The sequence below is a fragment of the Budorcas taxicolor genome, chromosome 4, assembly GCF_023091745.1.
Source record: "Budorcas taxicolor isolate Tak-1 chromosome 4, Takin1.1, whole genome shotgun sequence".
NCBI classification, from domain to species: Eukaryota; Metazoa; Chordata; class Mammalia; order Artiodactyla; family Bovidae; genus Budorcas; species Budorcas taxicolor.
In genome coordinates this window covers 84456121-84484037 of record NC_068913.1, presented here as the reverse complement: position 1 = coordinate 84484037, position 27917 = coordinate 84456121, and the positions used below count along the sequence as shown (strand labels likewise).

The following is a 27917-nucleotide window of genomic DNA, read 5'->3' as shown; positions in this document are numbered from 1 at the left end:
AAAATAGTGGTGAAGAGCAGATAACTTTATTTCTCTTATCTGTAAAGTGTGGATTATAACTATACCTTCCTTCAAGGGCTCTTGGAGGATTAATGGGATTAATTAATTAATTAATTCTGTTATTCTGGTGAATAGCAGAAAATGAGTCCCTCTTCCATCCACATCCAACTTGTCTGCAGGGAAATGAGATTAGAGATGATTCACGATGATCCTGTGTATGTGTAGAGTCTATCAATACCATTTCTACCATAGAGCTGCCAACACTAGATGCTAATGTTGTTGAGGACTTGCATGAACCCAACATCGTTAACTCATGTTCTTCATTCTCATGGAGACAGGGCTCTGTAACTTCATTACCCAGAAGAGGAAATGAAGATGCAGAGTTCAAATCGCTTCCTGAGGTCACACAGATGCCAATAGAGACTCGGGGTTCAAACCCAGGCCCTCAGGTTGGGGAGGGGGCGGTCAGAATCTGTGTGCTTCACCCTCCACCCAATGCCCCTCTGGTGCTGGAGCAATTCTCATGGGGTTTATGTGAGGATCAGGAGGCAGTGCTTGTGAGACACTAGTACTATCTGAACATGCACAGTTCAAGGCATGATGGATGTCACCCTGTCACCATCAGAACATCCCAAACCAATGAGTCCGAATCTGGTGACTTTGAAAGAGAAGGAGACCAGTACTTTCATTTGGCTAGAGGTCCTCTTGGGGCCATTGCCCCAAAGGAAGAACCATAACCACCATCTCAGGAAAAGACTTAGAAATGTGTTGTTGATCATTATTACAACCAGCGCTGAATTTAATAGCTCAGTCGTCATGCTGTTTCTTAGCTTGGTTAGATTTCATGAAATTAAAGTACACACAGACAAAAGTGGCTGTTGGTTTCTCTTTTTAATTATTACGCATGTTATTAAAACAGAAAGTACAGAACTCAAGTAGCTAAGCTGGCAGTCCCAGAATATGTGGCAGGGAGGGTCAGGGTGATGGTCTAGGGGGAGGTGCAGAGGGAAGAAATGGGGAGCTGCCTGCTGTGTGCAGGTACAAGGACTTGGAGGCTGGAAGAGCTGATGAGGTTGTCAGGACAGGGTGGGGAGAGGCTGTCCCGGATCAGCCCTGTGCACTTTTCCTGAATAATGGCAGAATTCCTTGTTACAGAGGAAAAACCAGTACACAATAATAGAAAAATGTACCCATTATGCAGATGATGAAGAAGAGTTGACCGTTTTAGGGCACCATCTATCAGAAAATCTTCCCATCTCTGAAGATGCCTGTTCTCCAAAACACACAGAAGGCGATGATGGAGAAGTAAATCATGCTCTTGAGGAGGAGGAGGAGGTAGGTATAATAGGCAGAGGTGCTCGCAAACTGCAGCTGCAGGGTATCTAAGAGAAGTCCTTTGGTTAGTTAGGCCTCGTCTTTCAAAAGAATAAAAAAAAGTGATGGGGAAACATGTCATAGTTAGAAAAGTCTGAGCCATTATAAGTTGTGCATCAGTGAGATTCCTCTAAGGGGTACAAACCAGCGAAATCCGTTGGTGTTTACGGTGGAGGGTGGGGGTTGGCTAGTAAAGAGAACATTGTACAAAATGGAATAAACCATTTAATCCAAACTCCCTGAAACTTTAGGAGCACATGCTTCAGTCACCTGTATTTTCTTTAACATCTCTCATTGTGGCTAAGATGTCATAGAATAATTGTACTTATTCTCTTCTGAAATCTTGCAAGATATATAAGATGCCAAGACAAAATAACAACAATGATGATGGGTCTGACTTGCCTCAATAGATCACCAGGTCTCTTCCTATGAAAATTTCCCTTTTCCGCACTTCATCTCATAGAGTCAGAACTCCAGAATCACTAGCACTTGGTGTGGAAAGGATCTCAGGAAGCTCTATGTTCATAACTCACTGCCCTTGGTCAAGTCAGGCTTTAGCTGAGTTCCTGGCCTACTGGAAATGAAGGGGGATCAGCAGAGCCAGAACTTCTAAATTCACCTAGAACCTTCATGTAGAGAGAAGGGGCCACCCACTAGTACTGATTTCTGTGCTAGCTAAATGGATACCCTATGGGGGGCGTTCCACATATGTGACCTTATCTCCCAATTAACTAAGTTGAGTGCAATCATACCCTATTGGCAGTTAAGGAAAATAATGTCCGGAAGATATAAGTAATTTACTCATATTCATGCAATAACAAAACAACTGGTGTTAAAGTCCATCTGTGATACTCAGAAGCCCATGCACTTATACACATACCTCCCCCTGCCCTGCACCCTGCAGTGGGTCCATTCTATCTCAAGAGCTTGGCTTTGGGATTCTTGCTCTATGCTTGTATCTTAGAGGCAGAATAGAGAACTAAGTGTGTGAGCCATTGATTCAGATGTGCTGGGCTGAATTCCCAGATCGAGCCTTGTGACTTCGTACAAGGGACTTCATTACTTTCAGCTCTTTGCCCCCTTCTGTAAAGCAAGGAGATAATACTGTACCACCTCAGGGGAGTGTTAGGAGGAGCAAACATAATTTCTAGGCAAGACATGGCACAGCACTCTGTATATATAAAGCTCTCAGTAAATATCAGTTCATGATTAGCTACTAGCAATCACCAAAGAACAACAACAACAAAAACAAACAAACAAAAAAAAAACCTACAAGAAACTTGATATCACATTTATCCAGTTATTTGAAATACAAGCCACACAAACAAAGGAAATCCACTGTTGAAATAATTCAGAGTCTATCACTGCACCCTCTAATTCAGAGTTATCTCACATCAAAACCAGCATTTACAGTGTTAAGATGACTCCTAGGAAATAATGATAGATTTACTTAAAAAATCACTCAGTCCATTTCTGCAATATCCAGACATTCTGGTTTTTCCACCTTAAACCAAAGAAGTTCAGTAGTTAAGTTTTTCCAGAGGAAAAAAATGTGGTAGCATGACGTAAAGGCAAACATAGACAAAAACTTACCACTTTCTTTTTTCATGCAGGCACGTGTAGCAACCTCTACAAAATAAAAGCAAGTATTAGTGAATTGTTTATACCCATTATTTGACAGTGTGTGTCTCTGCGTGTGTCTGTAGACAGACAAGCTGATAGATAGAATCTGCCCAGAGAGGAGAAAATCATTAAAAATAAGAGCCCTACAAATTTAAGAACAGATGGTCTGATTTAACATCATTCTGTAGACCTAACTCATATGTGGTTTTCTATATGTGACAATGTTGAAGTTCATGAAGGGGACATTTTTCTTCTCCTTTGTTACAATCAGAAGGTAATAATAATATCTAAGGACATCTTCCCTGGTGGCTCAGACAGTAAAGAATCTGCTTGTGACCCAGGAGACCTGGTTTTAAACCCTAGGTTGGGAAGATCCCCTGGAGAAAGAAATGGCAACACACGTCAGTATTCTTGGCAACACACTCCAGTATCCTGGAGAATTCAATGGACAAAGGAACCTGGTAGGCTACCATCCATGGGGTCCCAAAGAGTCAGATGTGACTGAAGGACTAACACTTTCACTTTCAAGATCATCTTACTTTCCTTCTGTATTCATAACTTCTAACACAGTGTCTGCCCTAAAGTAAGTGTTCAGGAAATATTGTCAAAAAGACAAATCATCAGAAAAAGTAACTGTTCTACAGTCTTAAGCACCCACTGCTTACGTGAAGGGATACTCCCAAAAGGAATGTATCCAATTCTAGAATCCAAAACAGAATCTCATATTTGAAGGAGTTTGGCTTAGGTAAATTTCGCACCTAGTCAAAAAAAAAAACAGCCAAACCTTTCCAAGTCACACATACTCCAGTACTCCCAACTCACATACATGATTTTCTGCTGTCGTGGAATTTATGGATATTAGGATAACAATATAATGCCTGGAAGATTCCCTGGATAAGAGAATGGCTACTCCATTATTCTTGCCTGGGAAATCCCATGGATAGAGCAGCCTGGTGGGTTACAGTCAGTGGAGTCACAGAGTCAGACACGACTGAGCGACTCACTAACTGATAACTAGTGAGTGATTATTACGGTGCCAGACATTTAATGAAATACTTTACATGTATTATCTCCTTTAACTCCCCAGTGACACTGTGGTGAGTTATACTGGGGAGGGATTCCATGTCACAAAAGGAGAATAAAGGTTAGAGGGTAAGTCATATCAGTGATGACAGTACAGTCAAATGTTGATTGGGGGGATTAAATGAGATAAACCATGTGAAAGGTACTTGTAAAAATAATCCATCGAAATACAGAGAAATTAATCTCTAAAGAGACCACATAATTTCACCATGTTAGTCACTCAGTGATGGACATTAAAAACACCTTCTTTTCCAGAGTTCTTAATTACTCTTAACAAATGAAATATATATCACAGGAGCTCAGCATTTCAGTGCAATTCTTTTCAGGATGGCGAGAGAGACCAAATCACATTACTTGTTCTTGACCATATAAAACTTGACGTGAGAGTTGTATTTATCTAAAGTGAAAAAAGGCAAATATTCATACAAAGACAAAATTTATTTAAGACATAATAAACTGTTGGATGGAGGGAAGCAGAGACACAGAGGTTGTTCAGGTTTATCCTTTTTATCCTAGGTGTGTTTTTGTCCACATGATTTGGTTCTGGTGTGCTGTTTTACACCCTTGAGATCTTTTTTTGGTTCACTCTAAAACATGCATTTTGGATATAGTGTCCCCATTTTTTCAGAAGCTCACTTTTTACCACTTTGCTTTTACAAAAGATCTATATAAGCACCTGTTTTTGCAAAGGAATACGAAGAGGATTTTCAGTTTTATGAAAAAAGGCTAGAAGTAAAAGTAGCATTTAGTGTTTGTTTTGCAGCCAGCCATGATAGAGGCAGTGGGCACCCCCAGCAGCAAGGATAGCATTGCCAAGGAACTGCACTCAGCATCTCAGCATTACATTGCCATAGCTCTGAACTGTGTCCGTAAGCATCTGCACTTTACTTTCTTTCTTTTATATATACAGTTTTATTTATGTATTTTGGCTGGACTGGGTCTTTGTTACTGCGTGGGCTACCCTCTAGTTGCAATGTGCAGGATTCTCTTGTGGAGTGCAGGCTCGAGGGCCCATGGGCTCGGTAGTTGTGGCTCCCAGGCTCTAGAGCACAGGCTCAACAGTTGTGGTGCTTGGGTTTAGTTACTCCGTGACATGTGGGACCTTCCCAGGACAGGGATTGAACCCATGTCTCCTGCACTGGTAGGCAGATTCCTTACCACTGACTGAGCCACCAGGGAAGCCCTGTGCCTTATTTTTTATTTACCTTTCGTGCATTTGTTAGCCAAATGTGTCTTCAGATGATTGCTTCTTCACTTTATGCCTTTCTGCTTAGTTAGGATAGATTTCATAGGAACAGTCTACTTTTGGGTAGAAGCTAAACCTGTATAGCTGCTGTTGCTGCTGCTGCTAAGTCGCTTCAGTTGTGTCCGGCTCTGTGCGACCCCATAGACGGCAGCCCACCAGGCTCCCCCATCCCTAGGATTCTCCAGGCAAGAACACTGGAGTGGGTTGCCATTTCCTTCTCCAATGCATGAAAGTGAAAAGTGAAAGTGAAGTCACCCAGTCGTATCCAACTTCGTGACCCCATGGACTGCAGCCCATCAGGCTCCTCTGTCCATGGGATTTTCCAGGCAAGAGTACTGGAACCTGTATAGACGTTGGGGTAAATCCCAAGAATGAAAATGCTAGTACACTCATGTTAGATGTTAAAATATACTTAAGAACTGGCTTTAATAAGTCACTAAAAACTTTTTCTTTTCCTTACAGTGAATTTATTATAATATTAATAAAGATCACTTATCACCATGCATTGATTGCGCTGAAAACCATAATGTAAAAATTTTTCCTCATAAAATCGTGTGAGTATCCTAAGTTCTCTTTCTCAGTCATCGTTGGTCAAAAACTTGGATCAGATTAGTTTTTATGTGCCTTCAAGATCATGTCATTGATTTGTGCTTCCATATTTATTTCTATTTTTTATTAAGACAACAAAAACAACAACAAACAGAAACTTCTCAGAAACAATGTTAGGAATTTAGTGTAGAATGACTTTGATAAAATGCCCTTATTAGCTATGCCCATGGGCTGAGAAGCCCATGGGAGGCATTTATTTCAGAAATTAAGTGCCAAGTAAGATACATTATGAACTGGAACATCTCTCCTTTATGGTCACCATCACCTAGAAATTATTATTCCTATTTTCCCCTGAATATTAGGAAAATCAAAACCTAATAGGGCATTTAAGCCCAAGGTTATAGTAAACTTACTTTGTATATTTGCTTCCCCTCTGTTTCCTAGGTGTAGAAACAGAAATCTGGGGTTGTTTCTGTAATAGCACTATAGTTAGTTTTAGAAAAGGATATAAATAAATACAAAGAATATACGAATAAATACAACAGTATTATGTTTAGGAAAGCAAGCATTTTCTCTGATGTTACTTCATTTGCTCTTCATCATGGCCCCAGGACAAATCCAAGGCAACTACTCAAATGTAATTTGATCATTGGACCAACTAAGGATCTGAGAAGGTAGACTTACTTCAGAAATTCGGATTACTACACCAAAATCTCTGTGCAGCTTTTTTTATGCTTGGCTCCCACTGCTTAAAAAGGCTTCCTAACCACAAAGAGAAGTACAAAATGATTCCTTCTTATGGGTACTCTGGGGCCTTTGGTCTGTTAGGCAAATACTCAGGACATTAAGTTCCAAGTTCAGGGATTTACAGGACCACTTACAGGGCCAAGGCACATCCAGCCCTCTGCCTGCAGTGTGTGGACATGTCCAGCATCTGCATCAAAGGGACTCCTTCGGGACATTATGCCCAAATCACGAGTAACTCTGAGTAATTAGGGAACGAGTATATTCTCTTTTGGAGAAGGAAATGGCAACCCACTCCAGTATTCTTGCCTAGAAAATTCCATGGACAGAGGAGCCCGGTGGGCTGCTGTCCATAGGGTTGCACAGAATCGGACATGACTGAAGTGACTTAGCAGCAGCAGCAGCATATTCTCTTTACATACGTTGTGCCTCACATGGTAAAGAATCTGCCTTCAATGCAGGATTGATCCCTGGGTTGGGAAGATCCCCTAGAGAAGGGAATGACTACCCACTCCAGTATTCTTGCCAGGAGAATTCCATGGAAAGAGGAGCCTGGTAGGCTTCAGTCCATGGGATCACCGAGTCAGACATGACTGAGTGATATTCTCTTTATTGTAGTGCATATTTCTGGGAAAGTAATTCACCCAAATGTGTTCATTCACATATCGCTCCAGGACTGGCACATGCTAGGGCTGCAATGAAAGTTTGTGAGAGGCATTTTCCAATGAAATACATTCATTATGTGGAATGGGAGTAAGTCTGCACACTTTAGCCTCACTCCATCTTTAATTGGACTTCCCTGGCAGTTCAGATGGTAAAGAATCTGTCTGCAATGCAGGAGACCTGGGTTTGATCCCTGGATCAGGAAGATCCCCTATGGCAACCCACTCCAGTATTCTTGCCTGGAGAATTCCATGGACAGGGGAGCCTGGTGGGCTATAGTCCATGGGGTTGCAAAAAGTTGGACACGACTGAGCAACTAACACACACCTTTAATTACAAAATTTTAGCTTAAGGTAGTAGGTAAAACACAAATCTCAAAAACCCAAGATCATAATAAATCTGCAGCAGTAATTATTCTACCTTTTGTTGAGCTACAATCTGAATTCCTCATAAAAACACCATTTTGTCATTTAATAGCTCATTATTTCTGGGTTATATCTTGAGCAAAGCAAGACTGAAGTAAGAGTGACTTTACTTGCTAAGTAGAACTTTTCTGAAAGGCATATAGTTGTTCTTATTTCTGATCAAGTAAGATCATCAAAAATGGAATATCTTTCAGTGTGTTTATTGTGTGCTAATTGATAGTTACTTTGACATGTGTTGTTTCATTTAATCTACACAACACTAAAATATATCATTGTGACCTTTATATTTTAGATGATCAAACTGATCTGAGAAAGGTTTAGTAAATTTTTTTTCTATTTTATGTTTCAAAGTGAAAGTGAAAGTCACTAAGTCATGTCCGACTCTTTGTGACCCCATGGACTATACAGTCCATGGAATTCTCCAGGCCACAGTACTGAAGTGGGTAGCCATTCCCTTCTCCAAGGGATCTTTCCAACCCAGGGATTGAACCCAGGTCTCCCACACTGCAGGCAGATTCTTTACCAGCTGTGCCAGCCAATACAATTTTGTAGGACATTTAGGCTATCACTAAAGGTAACAACATTTAAGATGACTTATATTTGTTTTCATTAATGCTTGATTGAAAATGTAGGGTATTTCCTTTGGGGGGAAAAAAGTATTCTTGGAGGTTATGTTTCTTTGTAATCTCATACCTTTGTTAACTGGAGAAAAAAGAATCTCTTGATCACGTCCTCCTTTGTTATTCTCATGTTTGACGATACATACATGTTCTTTTTCCATTGCCTTTTTAGTCAAAGTCAGCCAGCTGAATTTCATGTATGTGTCATTAGTCTTGATGATATTTCCCTGATGGGATTCCAGAATTGTATTGCCATGCTTTTCTTTCCATTGTACCTTAATAGCATCAGGGAAAAAATTCTGAAGAAGGCAAAGATGTGTTCCAGCACTATGGCGTTTTACTTCCTCAACTGAAGGAAAAAATATAGTGGGCTTGGGAAACAAGTCTCCATCAAGCCTTCTATCTGTGGGGGAAAATGGAAGAGAATTGAAAATAATTATTAAAGAAACATGCATGTCATGAAGTTTGGAACAACTTAGCTTAGAGTGAAAAGAAGAAAAGCTACCAGTGAATTAACTCTCATCCTGGCTTTTCATCCACAGAAGATGATGAGGTACCTATTATTGTTTTATTTCAATGGGAAGAGATGTTCAAAAAGTTATATCACTTGCCCAAAGTCACAGTTTTTCAGAAGCAGAGGCTCGCCCACATCTTGGTTTTGGTTTATTTTCCAAGTGCTAAGTTGGACTGATATTTTAAAATGCCCCATATCAATGCTTGTGACACTCATAAACAAATTAATTTTCTTAAATCTCTTTTCTTCTATCATAGTGGAGACTATTTTAAAAGGGATGGGAGTAGGTGATGGGGCTAGGGGAGGAGATGAGGTAACTTTGATGGTTTCTCTACAAGTAAGAATCTTTGAAGTGAAGTGAAGTCACACAGTCATGTCCAACTCTTTGTGACCCCATGGGCTGTAGCCCACCAGGCTCCTCAGTCCATGGGATTTTCCAGGCATGGATACTGGAGTGGATTAGTTGCTTCTAAACGACTTCCATTTCCTATATCAGGTTTTGTAACTTATGGTCTCTTTGGCCAATTAATACATTCTCACATTCTGCAAATATGTTGAACCTTATTCTTCATTTAACTTATTCTGGGATATATCATACTTATTTTGATTCCTAAATAAATAAATGTCAGGAGAGGTTATCATTTTAAAACAATATACATTCACTTGTATTCATGGGAATCTATGTCCACATGTACTTAACAATCTAAGTTGAACCTTTAGTTTCAAATGTGGGTCCTATGCTCAGTTCTGAAGTGAAGTTCTCCTTGCTAATTGATAACTTTATACAACTTCTCAATGTCACATCAGAACCACTCTAAACTTTTGAGTGGGGCAATATTAAAATTTCACCTCTAAATTATTTACAGTGCCTTGAATTTAGAAGCAAAAAAATAATATTTTCAGTATTTCTATTAAAAAATTATTTTCAGAAATGTTTTTATGTTTATCTTGCCAAGTAATGCAGTTATAGAATTTTGTTTTGCTTTAGAAAATGTTCATCAAGAACACATTTTCTTTTGGAATTTCATTCAAAGTTGAAGCATAACTAAGAACACACCATATTTTGACTTTCAGTGTCTCCCCTCAAATTTAAATCTATCTTGGGCTGCTATATTGTTTATGAACTAAAATATTTCTTTGTTTACAACTGCTGAATAAAGTGTATGTAGAATTAGTGTCACATTAAAACATGGCTCCCGAGTTTTTTTGCAGACACAAAGTCAAGGTATGTAAAAAAACATCACAGTTTGCAAAAGGTGTCACTTGGATGCTGATGTTCTTGATTATATGCTTAGTGTTAATATAATAATTGAAATTATAAGGCTTAGAACATTTTCCAGTTTGATCTTCAACTGAATATGAATGCTTTGCTGATATTATCTTTTGGCTAACTTGCATTTAATTTAATAATCCAAGGGGCAATTTCTTAAGAAACGAAGCACTGGATTTCTCCTTTGAGAAGAAATGGAAAAATATTCTTGATAAGTTATGCCTGTGTAGCAAAGGTCTTGATTTCTATACTAAATCAGTAAGCAAGCAATCTTAATTTTTTACTCATGCTGTAAATACAATTATCTCACAATGTGCTTAATTTTATACATTTCAGTTTTAGCACAAATAATTATTGATTGATTGTAATGAGACACTAAATATTTCTCCATCTGTATATGTAATTTGTTGATCTTGATTTATGTGTTCTATTTTTTCTTGTCATATTTTTAATCAGATAAATAATTACAGTTCATTTATATTTAAATAAGAATTTCAAATTTATGACATTTCTAACTACATCTATTTGGCTTTATACCTTGACAATTCTCCATAAAAATTTATTTTTTTTCCTGATAACTACAAGCATGAAGCCCAAATTGCTATAAGTTGAGGCAATAAATTTTGGTGTAGATATGATGTCAATTAAGAAAATGATTAAGATTTATTTTATTATATGTGCATAAAGTGTTCATAGTCTATATTTATTAACAAAAATAAAAAACGAACACATTTTAATTTCATTTTTCTTGTTAAGTGAAAACAATATCCCCTAAAGAGAAAAAGGATACATCTAAATTCAATCTTTTGTGTGAGTGAACAGTAAGATAATTCTTCATTTGAGCAATTAGAAATACAAGTGTATTTGCTGAAGAACATCCATTCTGTCAATGCTATAGGCTGCAAATAGCTCCATTCTGGATACAGTTCCCTTTGAATAGGCTGTAGTTACATTACCCAGCACCCATGATAAGTAAGTCAATGTACAAAGTACTATATTCACACTATCTCATTCAATTCCAATAAAACCCCTGCTGGGTACATATTGTTATCTCATTTACGGATTAGGAAACTGAAGCCAGAGTCTCATCTCCAAGTTCATATAAACAGTAAGTGATGGATCCAGAGCTCCACCTCAGCCAAAGCTCACATTCCTTAAAAACATCCTTTCATCATCAGAAAAGGAAACGTGTCAACTCACAAAACTTACCTGTAGTAATAAACTTTGGCCTTGGGCCAAACACCTCCATAATTACATAGATATTAGTACTTCGTATAAGCCCACACGGACACAAAGCTAATTCCCATCACAATACGTACACAGTGCTGTCTGTGCTATCCTTTACTATGCAGATTCATTTAAAAATCCATTCTAAGATTACATCTAAACATCGTCAAAGCCCTGTTTTCTCCAAACATTCTTAACTATTACTCTAATTTAATTTTTTCATCTCTTCTCTAGAAACTTGAAAAATTTGCATTCCTCTGATACCTACCAGTGACTACAAGTTTTGTCCCATCGCCGAAGATTTTTACATAATAACTCCACAGTGATTCAACCCATATCAAAAACTGTAGACTAATTTAGCATCTCTGATTTCTTCAGATCCAAATGTAACTGTGACAGTCTGCTATTCAAGGGCATGTTTAGCGTCTGAACAAAATTTTTAATGAAATGTATGGGCAAAAGGCCTTATTTCTCAACTGTTTTTGTATTGACATAATTTTTAACTCTAGGTATAATTCAGATAAGAAATTAAATATTACACTTGAATATTTGACTTTTGTATGTATCCCTATAAGCTTGTATGTTCAAATTGCAAAAACTCATATTTTAAAAATACAACATTTTTAATTTCCAAACATTTCTACTACAAGATGAGAGAGCACCTTATATTCTAATATTTGAAATTACACTCATTACATTTAGCCACTTTTAGAAGCAGTTAATAATTAGTCACAGAAACTGAGAATTTTTAAGTACTATTTGTTCTAAACTGACCTAAGATGAGATGGTAATTAATACATTTATCTGTACTCCTGATTTCATAAAAAATTCCAATGAGTAATATTTTGAATTCTAGAGAAGGAATTGACTTTTTAATCACCTACCATGTCCCAACATTTATGATAGGTAATTTTCATTTTTAATTTCATTTTATCCTCAGAACATCAACTTGAGATAGTTGTTACATAGATGGAATAAATCAGTGGAAATATATCAAACTGTTAACAGTGATATGTCTACATAAAAATTTAATTTTTTTCTTTGTTTCTGTATTTTTCCATTTTTCCCCATTATGAGCAAGTATTGTCTTTGTAATTTTTTAAAGCAATAACCAATGAATTAAAATGTATTTGCTAAAGAATCATCATACATAAGTGACAGATTCAAAATCAAAGTCATGCTTTTCCCTCACTACACGTTACTATAAATCATTGTCCAGGACCCTCATGAGTTACAACTGGCTCACCTTCATTTAACTGGATTGTTATAATTCACATTGAATAGAGTCAGTTGCAAAAAGCAGACCAGAATGTTGCTTTCCAATTTACAAGCTCATTTGTTCTTATGATCACAACTACTAAAGAAATCAAAATACATAATTTTTTTCACTTTTCAATGCTTTATCAACTTTGCGAAAATTTTTAAAAGCTTTCATTTCCATGGATCTCGTAGGATAAGAACATCCTCAAGAGATGTTCCCCATCGTCCAGGCAAACTATTATCTTTAAGGCAAATGAGGAGGGAACAAATTTACTGGATTGAATTTAAGGGGAAAAAAATCCATCTTAAACATTCTTGAATATGGTCGTAAAGTTAAATATTTTGAAACTTGACATTAATCATTCTCTGACTAAATAAGTTGAACAATATTAGTCCAAATTTTCCTTTGGTTGTTTTTGGAATTAAATTAAAAATTATCTAAGAGCTTTGAAATTTCCCAAGACTAAATGAATCTAATGTATCCATCACTGAGGGACTCACACTTGGTCTAACTAGCTAACTCTTGTCAGTATCCTCTTTACTAGGTCAGGAAAAGAACACACTCCAAGGACCTGGATGGAGTCACTGACCTCTCCAGTCATTCCCCTCGCCTAATTCGTTACCAAACAGGGAGTAAATCCAAGAATTCTGAGCCAGCTCCTGCTGCTGCTGCTGCTGCTGCTGCTAAGTCACTTCAGTTGTGTCTGACTCTGTGCGACCCCACAGATGGCAGCCTACCAAGCTCCGTCGTCCCTGGGATTCTCCAGGCAAGAACACTGGAGTGGGTTGCCATTTCCTTCTCCAGTGCAGGAAAGTGAAAAGTGAAAGTAAAGTCACTCAGTCGTGTCTGACTGTTCATGACCCCATGTACTGCAGCCTACCAGTCTTCTCCATCCATGGGATTTTCCAGGCAAGAGTACTGGAGTGGGTTGCCATTGCCTTCTCCATCTGAGCCAGCACCAACACTCAAGCCTGCAGTGCCTGTATTGCCTACCTCCTATCCCTACCTCACTACAGAATTTAAAGAAACTTCGCCTGTAACAATAAATTGTGTTCTGGAACCAAACACTTTGATGCTCTGGCCACCTGTTTGCACTACCTAAAAAGCTTTTATAGAAATCTCCCTCTGTGCCTGCTCTCAAATTGTGCCCATATCTTTTCAATATTTGTAGAAATATATAAAAACTGAACCTGCTAACATTAAATAAAGGTGGAACTCAAGCAAAAGCACATTAGGTACAAATGATCAAGAACTGAAAAACTGAACCCACTCTTACTGGGCGGCTTGGGCTTGTGTGGTCTCATCTCATCTCACATACATTGGAGAGTATGATTTCATCCTTTCTCACCATTTTGCCTAAATCTTCTAAATATCCTCCCTTTAAAGTGTTTTCATGCATAAAATCAGTTCATGCTTAGAGTATACAGTAATGTTTCTTTAATATCCAAAGTTGAGCAATAATAGGAATAATATATTTGAATATTTCATAGATGTATATTTGTTACATTTTATAGGTATTTTGTGATATATATGTTTTAAGAGGAAAATATCTGGGTTAATTCTAAAGTAACTTCTTTCCGGAATCTAATTCTCATCTAGTAGACAAAATGAGTTGTTACAGACCATGAATTTTTAATGATGATCTCTTATGCTATTTCTTTGCTGAAAGACTGCTCCCCTCTGCCTAAAAATAACCTGTGGTTTCAAGAGCATTGAAGTAAAATCCTCCACTGCTCGTCAGAGAATTTTACTCAGCCTTGTATTTCTCAAGTATTTGGCATCACATTTTCTGCACTATTTAAAAAAATTTTGTTTTATTTTGGAGTATAGTTGATTAACAATGTTGTGTTAGTTTCAAGTGTACTGCAAAGTGATTCTGTTATACATATACATGTATTTATTCTTTTTCAAGTTCTTTTCTCCTATAAGTTATTACAGAATACTGTGCTATACAGTAGGTACTTGGTTACCTGTTTCAAATATAGTAGTTTGTATTTGATATTTTTCATTCCCATGATCTAAGTTTTGCAATTTAGCAAATTTGATGCACTACAAAAAGAAATTTGAGTTGAATGGTGTTAAAATAACATTCTATTAAGATGACCTGAAAATCAAATTTTGAGTATTTAATAGATGTATATTCAATATGATTTACATGATCTTTTCTGGGAGGAAAGAGATCACTTCATTTCCTGATTAGAAGCAGAAGCATTGTTTTCATACATGAGTAATAATACAAATTATGAGTTATTACTAATTAGTAGTCAATTACAGAATCCTTTTAAAATGTCAGAATACAAAAGATTAAATATTCAGAATATAAAAACAGGATGCTTCTCACATCACTTAATGATCCAGACCATGCACTTAGGAATAGACTATCAGATTCCAAACTTCACCACAGTAACTAGTCATGTACTTTATTTAGGCAAGTGCCTGAACTTCTCTCAACCTCAGTTTCCTTATCTATGAAATGGGAGTATAAGAATTTCTGTTGAGGAAAGAGATAAGGCCCTAAGACTACTTATCATGATGTCTGGCCTTCAGTAAATAGTAGCTGATATTATTATTCTCTTTAAAAAGATGGTCTGCAGCCATTTCATTAAAATCTTCCAACAAAGTACATGGATTTTATATTGCTTAGCTGTGTCCAGTATGGATTGTATATGCAATAACCATTTTATGCATTAAGAAAGGAAACAAGCTCATCAGTTCAAGATTTCTTGCCTCTCTGGCAGAAACAGGCCATAGAACATTGGGCTCAATCATGTTGGAATCTATAATGATTTTCTGTTGGTCAAGAAACTCTTTGAGTGTCGAAACTTGTTCTGTCTTGTGTCTTGTTCACCTTTTATCACCAGCATCCAACATAGAAACTGTCCTCAATAAATGTTTGCTGAGAGAATAAGCAAATAAGGATGCTCAAACATGCAGACTCTTTTCATCGACTTTGGAGCTGAGATGGCTCACTGAGCTCACAAATTCCATATGCAGGCAATGTAACAAGAGATGTGACTGCAAAGTTTCAACTGATCTCAGCCTCCCTCTAAGAATTTAGAGTAATAAGAAGTGGAGTAATAAGAAGCGAGATTTCTCTATCATCATTTACTATAATTTTTTTCCACTGCTGTTAAGGATGAGCTGAAAACCAAAAATGTCATTTTTTCAAGTTATTGGGAGAAAGAAATACTATGTTTACTATAGAGAAGAGATAAATTAGAAAAGGGTTTCTCACTTAAAATTCCATTTATTAGAAAAGAATTTTGAACCAGTAACTTATACCAACAGATTACAGACATAGTCCTCAAAATACTTTAGTTTCTACCCTGAGTCTACTCTTTGTTGGATAAAAAGTTGAATTTCTAAAAGTAGAATTCCAACTTCTTACAAGCAAGGAAGTGAATTAGTCATTTGCCTCAGTTTTGTGTTCATATACAATGACCAGTAGTTGCAAAACTGTTCACATGCTGAGGCCAAGAATGTGGCAGTCAAACAGGGGGAATCCTAAATTGTTTTTTTCTAAAAAGCAACTATTTTCACTATTAAGTTGAAATAAGAAAAAGTCACTTACCAGGAGGTATTACTACGAGCTTAGTTCCTTCACCAAATACCTTGATCCCTTGTCACAATGATTGGAGCTTCTACAAAAATCTCAGCCTTCTCTTTGCTTCAACATGTGATTCGAAGTTCAAAACACTTTGTGGTGGCAATTTGATCTTCTGACTTTTGAAAGTCCTTGAACATAGGTTTCATGGCATCCAATATATATAGATTTACCTCAAATCAATTGACCCAAATGCCTATCGTTTTCCTCTGAGTCATAAACATTAAAAAGCACTGATAGATAATGGAAAGGGTAAAAACAGAAAAAGAAGAGTTTGGCATCAACCAACTGCTTTTCTAAATTTCCAGGAAAAGTATTAAGAGAATTAGGGCTTTCTTTTTATTTTCAGGTGTTCAGTTTTGTGGAAACTGTTCAGAGATTTCATCAAAGAACGACTCTTCTGTTCTCACAAACCCCAGGGCTGCTTCGTTAGTGACTCAGGAATGTATTTCTGAAAGGCAGAAACGCTTAGATAACTGAAAATGCAAATATACCAACATAAATACAGTGAGCAATGTGAACAAAGTTTTTCTTTTTCCATAAAACCACTTTCCCTATTGGGTCACATGATTTTTACAAAAGCAATGTCAAATGAGAAAATTTATTTAAATTAAACCTTAAAAAGTAAATCTAGTTCTCTGGATAAGTTGAAAGAAGTCTTGGGATGCTGCTCTGTAATGTTATGTTACTTATCTTGGATTGGGGGAAAAGAAATTGCCAGAAGCAGCTGAGTGCTCCTCTGAGCACAGATGAGTTGTCCACCTCCAGGATTCAGACAGAACAGGTCCTGAGCACCCCCATGTCCACCTGAGATCCACCCGGTCCTGGTCTAATCCCCTGTGAGCAATCAGCGCCTCTGTCCTGAGGCTGAAGTAAGAGGAGATCATGGTGGGCAACTGTCGATTCACAGCAGCTCACGGACCCCAACACAATGGGAGAGGAGGAGAGACCTGCATGAAAATCATGTTTAGAAAGCATTTTTAACTGAAAATTCCAAGGTATTATTACTTGGAGCTGTCAAATACCCTTTCTATCTATTGTAGGTAAGAATGATAACTGCCCACTCAATTCCTTTCTGATCCTTTTCCTCTGTTTTCCCTTATTCCAAGAAAATGAGCAGAATTCTAAAAAATTTTAGAAGGTGTCTGTATTTCAAGATCCATGAAGGTAGTAAAATACAAAAGAGTAAATAAAGAGTTATAAAATCCTTTATTAAATTAGAGGAACTATATGAAGAGTATAATACCTTAATGAAGAAAGTAAAAGTATTAGTTGCTCAGTCATGTCCAACTCTTTGTGACTCCATGGACTGTAGCCCACCAGGGTGTTCTGTCCATAGAATTCTCCAGGTAAGAATACTGAAGTGGGTTAGTCATTCCCTTCTCCAGGGCATCTTCCTGACCCAGGAGTCGAACCTGGGTCTCCCACATTGCAGGCAGATTCTTTACCATCTGAGCCATCAAGGAAGCACAATATCTTACTAAAGAGCATAAAATAAAACCTGAACAGAAAAACATGTCATATTTGTAAAGGAGAAACTCAAGACCATAAAGAAGCTAATCTTTCCTAAAAGCATGTATATAAGTTGACTGCAATTCCAATCAGAATTACAGTAACATTTTATTTTTTGGTCTTTGCTGTGAAGTGTGGGGGTGGACTAAATAAGTTGATTTCAAATTCTAGTGGGAAGAATAAATACAAGATAGTTGAAAAGTATTTTTAAAAACAATGGTGAAGAGACATTGCACATAGTAGGTTTTATCACTTATTACAAAGCTACTAACTAAAATATGATATTTTATTTTTCAATAATAAAGAAATATATTATTTTAAAACCAATTTTGGACTATTGACTACTCTGTTGGGAGAAACCAAAATATCTCTCTACTTCATACCATATAAATGGGGTTCCAAGTAGATCAATATCAATATTGAAATGAAAAAGACTCTAGAGATGTGAGCTAGAAAGAAGCAGGAGACTAATTGCGTCTGTTGTGCAGGGAGCTTGGAAAGGGAAGAGGCGTAGGAGACACCTTTACATAATACTTGTTTCAGAAGGAGGAACTTGGAGAATATTCACTTTTTACAGTATTTTTCAAACAAACATTTTTTTGAAAGAATAAATGGCGGTGACTTAGTGAAGACTTTGGTGACATGATCAGATCTGTGCTTTAGGAACATAATGTAAGAGCAGAAAGATGGGTGGGTCAGTGGACCAATCCTGAGGAAGCAGACATGTTTCAGAGACGATTGCCATGAGCTACTGAGAGGCGTCTGTGGACCCAGTTACTGTAGTGCCAGTGGGGATGGACAGAAGGGCTGGTGCAATAAATATTAACAGGTTCATCAGGTTTCTAAGAAATTCAAACAGGAGAAATCAAATTAACGCTCAGGAGGTTGAAAGTGAAGGAAAAGATGTTTTAAAATCAGAAAGATAGAGCTCCAATTTTAACCCCACCACTCCTGGTGACATGTTCTTGGGTACATCTCAGAGTGTCAGTTTCCTCATCTTTAAAAGGGAGGTGTTGTTATCTATTTCTCAGTACTTTTGTAAAGTTCACATGACATAATGTGTCTAGAAGACATGAGGCAAAATTCAGGAACAAAGAATTCACTTTCTCGCAAAGAATAGAAAAATCTTAGCGCTGCGTACAAAAATCAATAATTTTGCTTTTAACCCTGCTTCACATAACACACGCACACATACACACAACTCACCACATTCTGAGGTGACCAACTAAGGCGACTAAAATCCTACTTTAGTATGAGGAATGAATAGAGAAATATATAAATAACAAACAAGTCAAGTGAAGTAAAGTACTAGTTTCAAAACGACCCCTTGAGGTTTTGCATCGTTTTTTCAAGTATGATTGATGATTTCATAGTTGACCAAATTTATCAAACTTGGCAGATCACCCAAAGTTATGAATCTCATATTATGATCATTGTTAGGATTAAGTGGTTGTTTCTGTCCTGGCTTACTAATTACCCTGCACACGTCAGCTGGAAAATAAGAGTTCCTATAGTTGCACTAAGTCATAAAGAGAGAGAAATAGCAGTTCTCTGCCTAGGATTTGAGAATTTGGTTTTGGGGCTTTGTCTTGACAGCCAATTCTATTCTCAGACAGTACATCAGAGATTCAGGCCTGGTTTGTGGTTTCCTTTCTACCAGAAGAATCCAAATTCCCAGGGTCTCCTGCCTCCTCCTTTCAGATCTCATTCCATGGGAAACACCTAAAGAAATGTCAGGTTCCTTCGTTGCTTTTTTCTCAAGACCAAAGAAAGCCAAAGATGTGGAAGGTCAAGAAAACACCATCTGTTTTTTACAAAATATTCTTGTATGGTATTAAAGGACACAGAAACATATGCTCTTTGCTGAGATAGGAAAGTCTGAGGGGAAAACAAAGCAAATTGCACAGACTGGGGTGAAGGAACGGATTGGAATCAATTTTATTCTGGCAACTTATCAGAAATCCAAGAAGAGAGGTATTTAACTGTATTGTAAGGGTATGGATTTTGTTGTTATTGCTCTTCTTTATGTGATTTTCAAGTCTGGCTGGTAAGAAATGCAAAAAGCAGATCAGGGCTACCAAACTTGGAACGAACTGCTTGACCATCAAGTTAGAATTATTCCCAGGTTTCAGACTGAAGAGCAGGAAATTTAGGACTTGGTTGGGTAGGTCCTTCTGTAAGTGATGTTTACAAATGTATTCATGAGGAAAACAATCTCCACATTTGATGTGTATGCCAGGAAAACTATTCTAGTCGTTGAGAATTTCAGAACAGATAGGAAGCTACAGAAATGAAGGGGAGTAAGTGGCCATATGGAAAAGGCAATGGCAACCCACTCCAGTACTCTTGCCTAGAAAATCCCATGGACAGAGGAGCCTGGTAGGCTGCAGTCCATGGGGTCGCACAGAGTCGGACACGACTGAAGCGACTTAGCAGCAGCCGCAAGTAGCCATAGGGAAATAGAAGAGAGGTAGACAGGGCAGGGAGTCCTGACCTTTACCCTTTCTCAAGAGTGTGGCAATCACATATTTACCTACCAATCAGACCTGATTGGATCCTGGGGACATCACATATGAAGACAAGCCATTCTTGTCACAGCTCCCCGTGAGAGAAATGCGATTGTACCAAAAGGAGTTCAACGCTAAACACAAGGCAGGCAAGAAAAGGCAATGCACTGAGAGTCTGAAAAGCAGATGTGCCCTACCCCTGTGGTTAACTGGTTTTGCAAAAGACACTCGTAATCTCTGAGCCTCAGCTTTCTCATCTGAAGTGTGGGCATTGGACTAAATCTGTCCTGAAGGCCCTTCCTGTTCCAAAAACTATGAACCCATGATTAAGAGCCTGTTGTGGTTGCTCGAGTGGGGGTGGCGGCAGGGGCAGATAAGGGTTAGTAATAGAGAAAGTTTTCTTCCACGTTCCTTCTGACTCTGTAATACCGTGAGATCCCAGCGAGCACAGTAGTAAGTGGCTTCATCAGACTTGACAACGTTATTGATTATCAGGTAAAAGATTCCGTTCTTTCTGTTATCCATCTCCAAACGGGAATTAGGTTTGTCCAGCTTATAACTGTTAGCTGAGCCATAAAGGATTCGTTTCAGGGGCTCCCCTTCTTTCTCTTGATACCAGTGCACAATGGCATTCTCCAGGGGAACCCCTGACAGCTTGCAACTTATGTGCACTGTTCTGTCTGGTCTTCGGGTAGAGGAGAGTTGATGCTGAGAAATTTTCATTTTGATGTCTCCATCTGAAAAGCAAGGGAGGTAATCAGAGGCAGACTTAAAAAGGCTGACACAAAAACAATGGAAAGAAAGGAGAGAGGATAGAAGTCAACCTACAAACCCAAGCCAAAGACATAAGGAAAATCCACGTGGTTGGCATTGCCAGTAATTGGTAAGAATAGGGTGTGAATCAGGACAGAACAGGAGATGCAGTGGCAGCCCTTGTTCTGTGGAGGCAGGGATGTGGGAGGAAGCTTTGCTTTAGAACCAATGAAAGTCTTTCTCAGATCTGTCGCAGTGTTATTTTTAATCATCTTATTGGTATAAAAGAGCTTTCAGACTCCCAAAAACCTCATCAAAAAACACTTATGTTATAATAATGTACTGTTGGGACTTCCCTGGACGTCCAGTGGTTAAGACTCCCAACGCAGGGCCCCCGAGTTCAGTTCCTGGTCAGGGAACTAGATCCTGCATACCACAACTAAGACCTGATGCAGCCAAGTAATTTTTTTTTAATATGATAATTTAATGTTATTAACACCTTTGAAGCAATTCTCTTCCACTTTTCCTTGATGTGTTGCTTCAAATACACATATCCTTAGACTCCTTTTCATTCTCTGAGTTATAGATTTTTTTTCACTATATTTTGTGAGAGTGTGAATATTGAGGTATGGCTATCATAAGAATGAGAAAGATACTATCGTTACTGTAGATAGTAACACATGAATATGAATATGCAGGAGGTTGTATATTATATAGATCACTCATTTGCAGAAAGTTCACAAAGTTGTGTAAATGCCAACAATTATTGTAGTTATTGCTTAGGATCCTGTGATGTTACTATATGCCATTTCTTCATTCTGCTGTGAATGAAGAAAAGTGTTGCAGGAAACAAAATCCCCTTGTTTTGTTACCCTTCAATCTTTTTCTATTTACAATTCTTAGTTTTTCAGCATTAAATCTATGCTTCACTGTAGTTTGGAGGACAATGGAAGATGTGATTTTTTAAGTCCTGAGTTCCTATTTTAGCTGTGATGACTCTTAAGTGATTTAGTCTAGGCAGGTTAGGACACTGTGATTTGTTGAACACTGTGCTGAAACATTCCTGTGTGAACCTCATTCAGTCTTTAGCAACCTTTGTGGTTGTTAGCACCATGCCCTCTGAAAATTGGGAAGACATGGACCTAGAGATTTCCACACAGAATGAGGTAAATCAGATGCAGAAAGACAAATATCATTTGATATTGCCTGTATGTGAAATCTTAAAAAAAGAGGTATAAAGGATCCTAGTTACAAACAAGAAGTAGAGTCAAGGGATGTAGAAAACAAACATGGTTACCAGGGGATAAGAAGGGAAGGAATAAATTGGGAGATTTGGATTGACATACACACAGTACTATATATAAAATAGATAACTAATAAAAATTTACTGTCTAGCACAGGGAACTATCCTCAACACTCTGTAATGGCTTAAATGGGAAAAGAATCTTTAAAAAAAGACTGGATATATGTATATGTGCAACTGATTCACTTTACTGTACAGCAGAAACATAACAAAGTACGTCAACTGTACCCAAATAGAAATTTAAAATAAATAAATAGAATAAAAATAAAATGAGAAAACAGAAATAAATGATTCAGTAACTTCCCTAGGTCACCCTGTCAGGGAACGGCTAAGCAGGAATTAGAAATCCAGTCCTATGTCACTAAAAAGACCTTGTCTTTTCCACCACTCATTCATTCATTCTTTCTTTTTTTCCAAGCCAACACATCACGTTGAGCACTGGTTTATGGCTTCCTTCCCAAGAGGCTCCTCCTATACATGATGAAGCTGTGACCATTTGGGGTAATTTAAAAAGCCAGCCTATGACCAAGAGTTTAGGATGGAGGATAAAGTGATCTAACTGAAAAAAGCCTCACGGATCAGGCCCTGGGCTAGTTGCTCAGACACTGCTCAGGGCACATGTGCAAGTAAAGAGCCCTTTATAGGAGGCAGAAAGCGGGGGCAGCCGGGCGGCGGTGGTGGCCAGTAGGGGGTAGGGTGCTTTTGCCCAGACACATTGGCGTGAGGGCGGTTTTCGTTCAGACAGCGGATCTCTTCTGCAACAGTTGGCCTGAGGACGGTTTTTGTTCAATGACAGCTGATCTCTTCTGCAACGTGTGTCCCAACCAGCAGGCACAATAGTAGAGGCCCGCATCCTCTTCAGTAGCCTGGTGTATGCTGAGGCTAACCAGTGAGTTACTCGGCCATTTCCTTGCCTCATATCTTTCCTCACTAATCCCTTGTTCGTGAACAACATTCTCATTGGAGGAAATATACAGAATTCGTTTTAGAGGCTGCTCTGGTTTCTGTCGGTACCAGTGCATGTATACATTCTTCTTTAACTTATCTATTTTTATTTGGCATTCAAGAAATGCCGTATTTCCTTTTTTCTTGGTAGTGGATGTTATGCGTTGTGTTATTGGAAGACCTCCACTGGTGTCTGAAAGAAAAAACAGGCAAAATTAATGAAAATTTGTAATTCATTAAGGTAGTCTACCTGTATTCTCTACTCATGAAAAGCCTGGGGACTGATGTTTACATTTTCTTCTGGAAGAACTCAAGATATTGGTGGAATTTTTCAGCCTAGCTCGAAAGACCGTGTGACCAGCGTCCACCTGAAAGGGGTGATGTGACTGTCCATGATCAATCCCCTTCCTTGGGTAAAGCCACTCACATGTCCAGAGGGAGGCCACCACCAAGACCTGGGGCAGGAGCAGCATGCTGCCAGCTCTTGTCAGGAGATGTGATTGAATAATGGGGAGATTGCAGAGCAAACCGGCAGGCTGTTTTAGTAGGAGGAAGTGGTGTTCACAGCACACAGCTAGGATCCAGGCTACGGGGACAGGGGCTGGTGGTAATTCTCAAACATCCTGTGGAAATAGGGCTGCTATTTCATCAGCAGATTTCTTTCAATCACCCTGTGATTTTCACCAACCAGTGATGTTAGTATAAAGAAACAATTTTATGGTTAAAGGATTAAAGTCTTTTATTGATTTAACAGAGGGGAAGAGAAAGACGAGGGAAGAGAGGCCAAAGTCCACACTTGACAGGCTCATGGGAAGTTGAAACATCTTTGATGGTCACTATACTGCATCGGGCAATCACAGATGTAGGGACAGCTTACTAGTAGCGTATGACCCTGCTCTATACTTTCTATAACCCAGCTGAAGAAGATTTATTTCAGCTTCTTATTTTTGAATATGACCATTAAATGGGATCCTTAGAGATGCTGTGTCCTTGGAGTGCCTCAATAGGCCTTAAAAGCAAAAGCCATTGTTATTTTCTATTATAAAATGAGTGCAGCCTCAGTATGGATCATAAAGAAACACAAACAGAGCAGAAGACAATGGCTTTTTGTCCCATTACATAGAGACAACTAGGAGGTAACAGTGCATTCTCTTACAAATTAATGTCTATTCCTTTTAAAATTTTGTTTCACATAGGTATGATGATGTATATACAATGTTATGCTGTCTTTATTATTTAATAGGATACCATGAACATTTTTATATTCTGTAATTTCTTCTTTGTAGGGTTCTGACTCTTGGCAAGGTTCTTTAATTGACCACCACGTTGACTGTCAGATAAGTTAGGGTCTCACAGGCTCTTTTCATTTTACATGGAAGTCCACAAAACAGGAGAGCAGAATAGAAAATTCATTACTTAATTCATCACTCAGTTTTGAAACCCTGTTATGCTCCCTTTGGTCACCTAGTAGCTTACCAAAATATACTTTATCATCTGTCTTCTTTTTCAAGCTTCATTTCCTTATTGCTCCACTTGTTTGCCTGCATCTCGCAAATAAATTCAGTTCAGTTCAGTCACTCAGTCATGTCTGACTCTTTGTGACCCATGGACAGCAACATGCTAGGCCTCCCTGTCCATCACCAACTCCCAGAGTTTACTCAAACCCATGTCCCTCACGTCAGTGATGCCATCCAGCTATCTCATCCTCTGTCATCCCCTTCTCCTCCCTCTTTCAATCTTTCCCAGCATCAGGGTCTTTTCCAATGAGTCAGCTTTTCGCATCAGGTGGCCAAAGTATTGGAGTTTCAGCTTCAGCATCAGTCCTTCCAATGAATATTCAGGACTGATTTCCTTTAGGATGGACTGATTGGACCTCCTTGTAGTCCAAGGGACTCTCAAGAGTCTTCTCCAACACCACAGTTCAAATGCATCAATTCTTCAGTGCTCAGCTTTCTTTTTAGTTCAACTCTCACATCCACACATGACTACTGGAAAAACCATAGCTTTGACTAGATGGACCTTTGTTGGCAAAGTAATGTCTCTGCTTTTTAATACTTTGTCTAGGTTGATCATAGCTTTTCTTCCAAGGAGCAAGCATCTTTTAATTTCATGGCTGCATTAACCAGATTGTTTAGAGCATCCACTTTGAGGATACAAATAAATGTTCCTCCCCTCCTATGCTAACACTCCTTTGAAGATGAGATTTCTTTTCCAGACACCAAGGTCAAGCTGAGTCACCATGCACACGCTAATCTGTCTCTTTGAAATCTTGCAGAAGAGCACCCTTGCAGTGTTTGATGTCTGTTCTTCGTTCTGAGAGAAATAAAAATGTCATTGAGGCATCCAAATGGTGCCGGTGCCATTGTGAATGTGGTTTCAGACATGTTTCTGCACTACTAAGAACTTGAATTTTCTGAAGGGTATCAAACTCAGGGACACCACCAGTCCTTTTAAAAACTGTTATCTGCTAGCAGCTTCCAGCTGCAACCGTATGGTCTTGGGGTCACCTCTTATATCTTGCTGGCTCCAGTCTTACTTATTAACACAACAAACTATGGCTTATAAATCTGTGTCACCTGGGCTGTTGCCTTCAGTTTAACTCAAGTAAAACATTTTTGTATTCTTGTTAAAGATTGTTTATGGATTATTTGCATCAACAGGCTGTTGTGTCCCTTTACTAAAGGCTGCAGCTCCCATTAGGTGACCTCTCAATACCAATACCCTCCCAGTCATGTAGCAGTTCCATGTCCCTTGAGGTCTAAAGGGAGAGTGGCTTCGTGCTGCCCTGGCAAAGCTGAAGGGTGGGGACAGAAACTATATGGCATGCAAAACTGAAAATATTTCCTTCACAGAAAATGTCTGACAACTCCTATTTTGGAACAATTAAAAAGAACATTTACATTCATTTCTTATACTTGTAGTACATATCATGTGTTTCTGTAAATTCAAATTTTGACCTGTAATGTACGTTTTATGCCTAAATAGCTTACTTTAACATCTCTCATAGAATAGGTTGGCTGGCAATGGGTTTCCTCAATTTTGTTTTGTCTGAGAATTCTTCATTTCTCCTGTACTTCTGAAGTACATTTTTGCTGAGATGTCCATTTTCTCTTCCATCATTTTAAAGATTTTATTCCATCGTCTTTTTAAGACTTCCCTGGTGGTCCAGTGCTAAGACTCATGCTCCCAATGCAGGGAGCCCAGGTTTGATCCCTTGTCAGGGAACTAGATCCTACATATCACAACTAGATCCTAAGACCCAGCGCAGCCAAATAAATAAATATTTTAGTAGATTTTAATTCATTGTTTTCATGTTTGCATGCTTAATGAAGTGAGTCTACTATTTTTTTCCCATCCAGCTGCAGGCCTCCAACCCCCATTCATTTAACTGTGACCACAAAGAAAATCACATCTCCACGCTTCTGTTTCATCAGTTACAAAATGTGACTCATGGCAGCACCAATGTCAGTGGATTATATCAAACATGAGAACAATTTACCTAATTAGAACAGTGTCAGAAACAGTAGAAACTGAATGCATAGCCAGTGTGAGGCTCTGCAGGTTCACTGCAGAATCCTGGGGAAAAGGATCCTGACTGGAGTGTCTACCTTGTTCTGGGATCATCTAATGGCTCTGGGGGGTCAGAGGCCTGTGCAAAAGGAACTGTGGTGGTCAGGCTGTAACACAAACCCTGAGTGCACAGTCAACAGTCACCCCATTCACGGAAGAAAGGGAAAGAGCCTCATCTCGCTTTCACCCCAGTCTGCAGGGAATAACCAGACTCTGAATTTCTTCAGGATGGCCTGAAAGAATTGAAGGGACATGGGATTTAGGGTTTAAAAAGTCATTTTATTCTGCTACATCTTAAATTACTAGTATTGACATGGAAAACATGAACATTACATTGCCTCTGTGCTGTGATGCTGATACAAGATGCAATAAATATCAATATTTCTGGCACAGGGTGATTTCCTCTTTGAGACTGAACCATGTAACTTGCAAGTAATCTCTGGATAGTTAAAAAAATATCATACAAGACTCACTTTCCTTAGTGGGAGGCTTAGGCAGGGCTCCCAGCTGTGCAACCTCTGTGGCTGCCTGTGTTGAGAATGTGGTGAGCACAGACCTGGTGGTGGTTCTTGTGTGTGTTATCCAAGAAACTCCCACACTGTGGGCGCTCAACCAGCCAGCACAGTAGTATGTGGCCTCATCTTCTTTCTCTAAGAAACTTATTTTCAAGGTAGAAGTGGAAGAAGGAGCATCTTTTTTGGCCTCAAGCTTGTTTTTCTTCCCTCCTAAGTGATTTTGCGCAGGGGCTGTTGAGACAAATAGTAGCTGTTCTAAACCCTGATCTGGTTTTTGCCGGTACCAGTGGATGTAATCTTTGCTAAAGTCCTTAGAGAACACCTTGCAAGTCATAATTATACTCTTTTCTCTTGTTCCAGTAACTGATAATTCAGGTTGCTCCAAAGTTAATTGCCCAAGGCCAACTGCAAGCAAAGAAGAGAAATCCCCATAAACAAAAGACATGGGAAGAGGCAACAAGAAAGACCTGCTTCAGTCTCTCCTGTAGACTGAAGTGACTGAGAGGGCAACTCACAAGACCAGAGGGAGGAGAAGAGGACCGCTTCCAGGAGTGCCATCTCGTCACCAGACTGACTCCCAGGGAGAAGGTAAAAAAGGCAAGGTCTGTT

The 27917-nt window shown here is 38.6% G+C and overlaps 1 protein-coding gene across 1 annotated transcript; it reads right to left on the bottom strand.

Moving 5' to 3' along the window:
* Window positions 1–973: 973 nt before the first annotated feature.
* On the bottom strand, window positions 974–27866 carry LOC128046295 (uncharacterized). Its single transcript, XM_052638404.1, has 7 exons — window positions 27824–27866; window positions 27267–27713; window positions 20652–20959; window positions 16171–16210; window positions 8401–8730; window positions 2968–3003; window positions 974–1382 (listed from the first exon to the last, which is right to left on the bottom strand). Exons 1-7 carry the CDS (start codon window positions 27864–27866, stop codon window positions 1240–1242), a joined length of 1347 nt encoding a protein of 448 aa, XP_052494364.1. The 3' UTR covers window positions 974–1239.
* Between the last annotated feature and the right edge of the window lie 51 nt (window positions 27867–27917).